Below are 7,247 nucleotides of genomic sequence, written 5' to 3'. Positions count from 1 at the left end.
GGATATTTGTTCCTTCTATGTCCTAGTTTCCCACACTCAAAACAAACATCAGTTTCCTTATAGAATTTGTCATTTTGAGTTGTATAATGGCCTTTTATGAAATTCTTCTTTTCCCTATAGATTCTTTGAAGAAGTCTAGTGATGAAACTTACGTCATCAGAGCTTTCTTCACTAGAGTTACTTTCAACTCTCGTCTTGGGCTTAAGAGATGTTTTTTTAGCTTGCTCTTCCTCAACACCTTGAGGTTCCATCTCATAAGTGAGAAGGATTCATAGTAGCTATTCTGAGCTTATAGTTCTAAAGTTATCATTCTCATGCACGGTTATCTTCCTTGCCTCTCATAACTTTGGAAGTGCCTTCAGTAGCTTGTCATTTTGTCTATACAAGGAAATTTCTTCTCCTAGAATGCTCAACTCATTAATTATATGAGTGAACCTAGAGTTCATCTCAGCTATTGATTCACCTAGTTTCTTTTTGAATTCATCTTCTGGGGCTAGCAATAAACTAATTCTAGAGTCTTTTACACTAGTGATTCCTTCATGTGTGACCTTTAGTTTTTTCCAAATTTCCTTGACAATTTTACATGTGGGAACCCTATTGAACTCATTTGCTTCTAGGGGGAAGGCCTTAGAGATTGTCTTGAGCTGCTCTTTCTCTTTCCTAGTTAGCTTATTGAATTCATTTTCAATCGGAAGGCCATATTCAAGTTTTTGTGGCTCAAAAGGACCATTCTCTGTTACATGCTATATGTCCAAATTCATAGATTGAAGGAAGAATTCCATTCTTACCTTCAAATATCCATATTTTTTTCCATTGAACAAAGGTGGATAGTTGGCATATTGTTCTTCGGGGAAGAGCAATTTTTCTCGAGATGCCATTTATTATTTTTTCAAAATCATGAGGATTTTGATTTCAATTAAGTGTTTGGCCCACTCTGATACCAATTGTTGGCCCAATGGCTTCTCAAGGGGAGGATGAATTGAGAATATTGAATTAACATTAAGTTGCACGTGTAATAAAAATCATGCATAAAAGTAATTCGATGTAAAACAAAACATGCACACACCATAGGAGACAAAAAAATTTTGTTATTGATGTTCTCCTATTGGTATTCACTGCGAGAGAACCATTGCTTGGGAAATTCCACTATTCAAAAGCTCTAATAGCCGAAATTACATAAAGAGATTTCAGTTTTCTTTAAACCACGTGTAGCTCAATATATGTATTTTACAACACCAATCTTCCCAAGAGATTGCTAATAGATTCTAGCTCTAGCTGGCCCTTTGTATCTAGATTCTATAGGTTCTAGATGTACCTTTCATAAATTTAAGTAAATATATAGGAAAAATGTACACCCTTACTTGGAGAGATCATTCTCCTTGAGAGATCCAAGCTTCCTCTTCCTTGGCAACACAATGTGAAGTGATTGAAGGAGCTTGACTAAATTAAAGCATGGATGGGATGGAAAGAGACTTGAAATTTCAAAGAAAATGACTCACTCCTCCACTCTAAAGCATTTTTCAGAGATTTTGCAAGATTGAGAGTAAATGCTTAGGATATTTGCAAATAAATGCTCATTAAAATTTTCAATACAATGTTTAGTGGGGTATTAAAAACTTTACCAACTCGAACTAGTCATTTTTTTCCCGTTAGCAAAAATCAGTACTTTTATTGATTGATCATTGTTATGTGACTAATCTATCAATTGATCATAACAACTACTTTTCTATTAGACAGTGACATATTGATTGATGGACTGATTGATCAATATATTACAGTTGGTCTAGAAAAGTTAAGTTACTCATTCATTGACTACGGGATGATTGATCAATCAGAATTCCCTTTGACTATGCAATACAAATATGATCGATTAGTGCATTTCCTATGATCAATCATATTTTATGCCTCAGACTTGCAAGATTATGTTTGATTTCCAAGATTATGTCTGATAAATCAATCAGGTGGGGTGATCAATCATTCCATGTAAAATTTGTTTGCCTGGGTAGAATTGATCAATCAATCCAAATGGGATGATTGATCAGGCTCCATAGCATGAAATAGTCATGTTCTAGATGATGGATCTGTCGACTAGTGTTTCTTAATCATGCTTTATATTTCTGGCCCCTGCACTTCTAGATGATCGATCACTCCAGTGTCAGTTCAACTATGTTGACATTTAAAATATGAGAATGTTTTTTTCTCTAAGTTCTCTAACAAGTTCGAAGTCATGTTCTTAAACATATCTATATGCATTTTGTGACTTAAAGCTCCAATTTCACTATTGTACTTAACGAAGGGAGTTTAGGAATACTCTCTTACATTGTGACTTAGTATGGACATTTAATTTTTACATTTGAACTCTAGTCTTCTCGTTGTCTTCTTCCTCGTGGGTGCTTCTTCTTGTGTTGTCCTTCATTGATGCTCGAGATATTGTGTAGGCTTGATCGTTTTGAAGTTTTAAACCTTGAGATGCATTGACTCTTGAAGGTGAAATATCTGAATACTTAGTTTTTCAAATTGTTAGATAAATTTAGTTATGTTATCATAAAAAATAACATAGGAGTCAACCTATGCTCAACACTTAGCCATGAATTTGAAGTGCCTCACATTCATACTCTGTGATCCACTTGTCCCATACTCTAAAATTAGAAGAATGGAGGTCTTCAAATTGAGCTTTTCAAGCAAGCTAAGTATTTGCTTTTACATTCATAGTTATTTTAGTACTTTGTTTGGTTGATTTGAGTTTTGATAAATTATTTTATCTGAGTTTTGAATTTTGATATCAAAACTCTTTGAAGAGATTATTGTATACTTTTAATTTTTATACATAGTGGGGCCAATCATATTTGTAGAACCACTTAAGTATTTTTTATATTATATTATGTTGTTCCATTAATCTATCTGTCTATCAAGAGGCATATTGTGCTTGATTGAAAAGCAAGAGACCTTTGTTATGTAGTCAATTTGTTAACTTGCTAAGCATCTATACTTAGTGTTGTCGTAAGTCCCTATGTGGACAAGTGTTGTTCTTGCCATAAGATCTATGTGGGTTAGTATTTTCTATTGCCATAAGACCATGTCCGGGCAGGAGTTGTTGTTTCCATAAGCCCATATGTGGGCAAGTATAGCTGTTGATGTTGCTATTGTTGTTGTTGTTGTTATTGTTGTTATTGTTATTGTTGTTTTAGTAAGTCCTTGTGTGAAAAAAGTGTTGTTATAGGTTTTTTATTTAGAGTTTGTTAACTATAAGCCCCTAACTGTTAGGGGAAGGTGTTGTAATTGAACCTGTGTGGTTCTAATTTGTAGATGTCGTTTGGCTTTACATAGTGGATCCTTTAACTCCAAGGTAAGAGATCCCTGGGAGTAGAGCCACAATCTAAGATAGTGATTGTGAACCACTTTAAATATTGGTGTTGTGGATGTGATTATGCTAGATTGATTTAAAGTTCATAATTTTTTAGTAAACCTATTCACTCCCTATAAGTTTACTTTGAACGAATCCTTTTCAAACTCTGTCTTAAGTCTCATGCCAAGTGTTGATAGCATTGTGATGCAAAATCCATAGGAACTAGCTCTTAGTTGTGTTTTTTTTTTCTTGTGAGAGTGGCACACACATGGATGGGAAGGGGATCTTTACTCCTGAGTCTTACTCTTCCCCTCTGCTGCACAACCTAAAGCTACACAAAGAAACATGAATATAGAAGACATGCCCAAGGAATGAATCATTAACATAGAAATCATGCCCATGGAAAACCTACAAGAAGATAGGTTCACACCCATGCAAAGGAGACATTATTCTCAGTTAGCAAGCCATGCAAAGGGGGACGTCTTCAAGCATGGATGAATCTCAGCCACCTCAAGGATCTTCTATAATTAGTTATCCTACAATCACCCAAATGAGGGTCCTACCACAAGCAAAATTAGCTATTCAAGATTCTCCTACAAATCATACTCAATTAATCAAAATCAATCAAGGATAATTATCCTGACAAATCAGTCAATAAAAGGAAGAATCAAGGACAAATGAATCACTGAAGTGAAGAGGATCAAGATCCAATAATCGCAGAAGAAGAATGAAAGGAACAACCCATTGATTTGTCCAAATTTGTAAAGACGCCTAGATGACACTAAGACACTTCAATGTGAGGAATTCAGACCTTTGCATTCCCATTTTTTGGGGTTTTGGTAAACTATGTAAACCCATGTATACTTATGTCTTCACACTGATTCAATTCAAGCAATTCTTTTTGTTCCTCTGTTGGTGGTTCAAAGACTTGTTCTTGTGCATTGAAGCGCCTTCTCAAATCTTCCATGATTGCTTGAATTTTCTCACCTTCATCATGATGAATTTATGAAAAAGAGAAATACTTCATTGAATTATTGTAACCAGAGTACATTAACCTCTATTTATAATAGAGGAAGGTAGCAGAGTCCAATTACAATAAAATTACCTTTGTCCTAATTACACCCAAACTCTAACTCTTAAAGATAAGTCCTAGTATAATTAAATAACTCAATATAGGTAAAAGACAAACATTACTCAAACTAGAACTCTTCTAGGACGTGACCATAAGATAAAGATGCCTTTGTGAGTCCTTATTGATCTTCCAACTAATGTGATAAGGATGTCAGCTTGTGGTAATCATGGTTGGTGGTCCTTGGGCCCATCTTGTGGGCCTTTCTTGGTCAGGTGGCCTATGTTATAATACTCTTAGATATGTGGGCCTTCCTTGGTCGTGTGGGCTGGAGCCCATCTTCCAACACATCATTTGGCTACTTCACAATCACCTCCTTTATCTATCCTAGACAAGGTTGAGAAAGACCATACATGAAATTTAATGGGATGCCTTTCGTGATTTTCTCTTCTGAAACACTTAAAAAACATCATTGTGGATCTGGAGCTTTTAGTCCTCTTACCAAGGGATGCGTTTGTCACTTATATAATGTATCGAGTAATATGTGTTGGACTTTGGGTGTGTTGATTAGCTTTGAAAGATGATACATAACTAATACAATCCAAAAAATGATGCATATTAGATGTAATGATACAGATATTATCAGTTACGTCAATTCTTGAGGTTGATACTTAACACATTACCCACCTTGTCTACTTTTTAGTGTTGCTAATTATAGCAAGTTAAACTACAAAGACTAAAAAAATCTTAACTAAGGTGTAGTTTTGGATAAAATTGAAAAGTCACCTACAAAATAATAATTGTCATTTCTAATTAATGTGAAAGGATATCATTTTTATGGGATACCACATTTCCCAAAACTACACCTTAGCTAAGATTTTTCAGTCTAAAGGTAATAGAAGTTAAAATTATTCATAAAGCTGTTTTATTTCTTGAATATTTTTGGATATTATAAATCATTAGAGTTCACGATGTAGCAATTCAATATCTTCTTTTACATTTCTTTTGATTATAAACTAGGAGTATGTTTGTGAGAGTAAGAACGTCAAATAGAGATGTTCTCATCTTGAATATCATAAATTTTAAAATCATTGATGATGAGATTCATCTTGGATATAATAAATGTTTTGGCTGTATTTATTTTAAAATCCATTATTATATTTGTGTGATTTTGTGTTTTGTTTGCTATGTTGTTTTGAGTCTATAGGGTAAATTCAGTCAATGAATAGTGTGCAAGAAGCATGAACGTAGAAATGAGATAGAACGCATATTCTAAAATCAGCATATCTTTTTTGAAGTAGTAAAAGAAGAAGAAAGCAACCTCATAAGGAGTTTGAGATAGAGGCTAGCAAATAAAGAAGCCAAAAAAATGAGATAAGTTGAAAACCAAAATCCCAAAATCTCATTCGATGTCTGCAAATGAAAAACTGAAGGCTCAAAAGGAACTATAGAGTATGGTGAAAGAAATGGAGCATTGGGCTAGTTTATAGAAGAATTAGGGAGAAATGTGCATGAAACCAAATGAAGGGTGGTGAATAAAAGAGATGATGAAGTCACCTGAAGTTGAGAAAGTTGGTCATGAGACCAAGAGTGTCCATTGAGCATAGTTGGTAATAAAATTGAAAAGGAGAAAGAAGCAGTAGGGGAAAGAACGAGAAAATGTAGCCCAAAAGGAGGTTATATACTCTAGACAAGGGTCTTGAAAATTAGCTTCTAGGGAACCACTTAGTAAATATAGGTGAAAGTAGAGCCAAGCTAGCTCAACTTTAGAAGTGAAAATTGACTAACAATTTTGACCAGTGTTTTAGTCATTGTAAATGGTTTTGTGAGTATGAAATGAGACATGTAGTCCCAAGATCCCTATAAAAAGAGTTGTGTTTTTATTTTGATATTACTTGAGACTACTTAAGGATGCTTGAATGCATGAAAATAAAGGGAGTGTAAAATTTAAGGGGGAGTACAATTACAAGCTAATGTACATATCTTAGGGGTAGTAGAATGCAATAGCAAAAGAGAGAGCATCGCATGACGTCGGGGGAGCATCACTATAAGGGGAGCATACCTATAGTCCCCATTATAAATTTTGATGATATCAAAAGGGGGAGAAAATTTGGAGTGAACGTAAAAAAATCCACACAAAGTCAACATAGCATTGAACTTCGAGGAGTCACGATGAAAGAGTTTGATTTTTGTATTTGGTATTCCTTTTATGCATTCATAACATTTGTATCACTAAAAACTTATGAGTGTCTGCTATAAAAATGGAGGGAATGTTGGTTTTAAGAACCCCATTGAGATAATTTTTATAATAACAAACACTGAAGTTACCAATTATATGGCTTAAGTTTGTTATGTAGTTTAGAAATTCCTCAAAGAAAATTTTTGTATTCATTTTATGCACTCGTAACATATGTATCACTATAAACTTGTGAGTGTTTGTCATCATAAAAATGGAGGGAATGTTGATCTTAAGAGCTCCATTGAGATAATTTTGATGATAACAAACACTCAAGTTACCAATTATATGCTTTAAGTATGTTGTGTAGTTTAAAAATCCTTCAAAGGAAATTTCTAGTAGTATATCCATTTGATTGGCTATGGTCCACTTTAACTATTCATATAAAATTAGAAATATTATATTCTAGGATTCCATTAATTTATATTAAGTTTTCTCTTAAGGTTGAGTGTAGAAGAAGAAGAAGGAAGGAAATTGAAGAAGAGAGGAGAAAGAAGAGGAAGAAGAAGAGGAAGGAGAAAGCTACACAAGGGAGAGAGAATTAAGAGGAAAAGAAAGAGAATCTTAGAGCATGTTCCTTTCTTCTCCCCTGGAAA

The 7,247-nt window shown here is 34.1% G+C and overlaps 1 protein-coding gene across 1 annotated transcript; it reads right to left on the bottom strand.

Moving 5' to 3' along the window:
• Positions 1 to 338: 338 nt before the first annotated feature.
• On the bottom strand, positions 339 to 878 carry LOC137938251 (uncharacterized). Its single transcript, XM_068783242.1, has 2 exons — positions 789 to 878; positions 339 to 743 (listed from the first exon to the last, which is right to left on the bottom strand). The coding sequence occupies exons 1-2, from the start codon at positions 876 to 878 to the stop codon at positions 339 to 341; spliced, it is 495 nt and encodes a 164-aa protein (XP_068639343.1).
• Between the last annotated feature and the right edge of the window lie 6,369 nt (positions 879 to 7,247).

This window comes from Aristolochia californica, unplaced genomic scaffold (genome assembly GCF_029961685.1).
Source record: "Aristolochia californica isolate CCGP_79_NKW_82.1479 unplaced genomic scaffold, dmAriCali1.0.hap1 SCAF_8, whole genome shotgun sequence".
In the NCBI taxonomy this organism is placed as follows: domain Eukaryota; kingdom Viridiplantae; phylum Streptophyta; class Magnoliopsida; order Piperales; family Aristolochiaceae; genus Aristolochia; species Aristolochia californica.
This window is presented reverse-complemented; position numbering and strand designations above follow the sequence as displayed.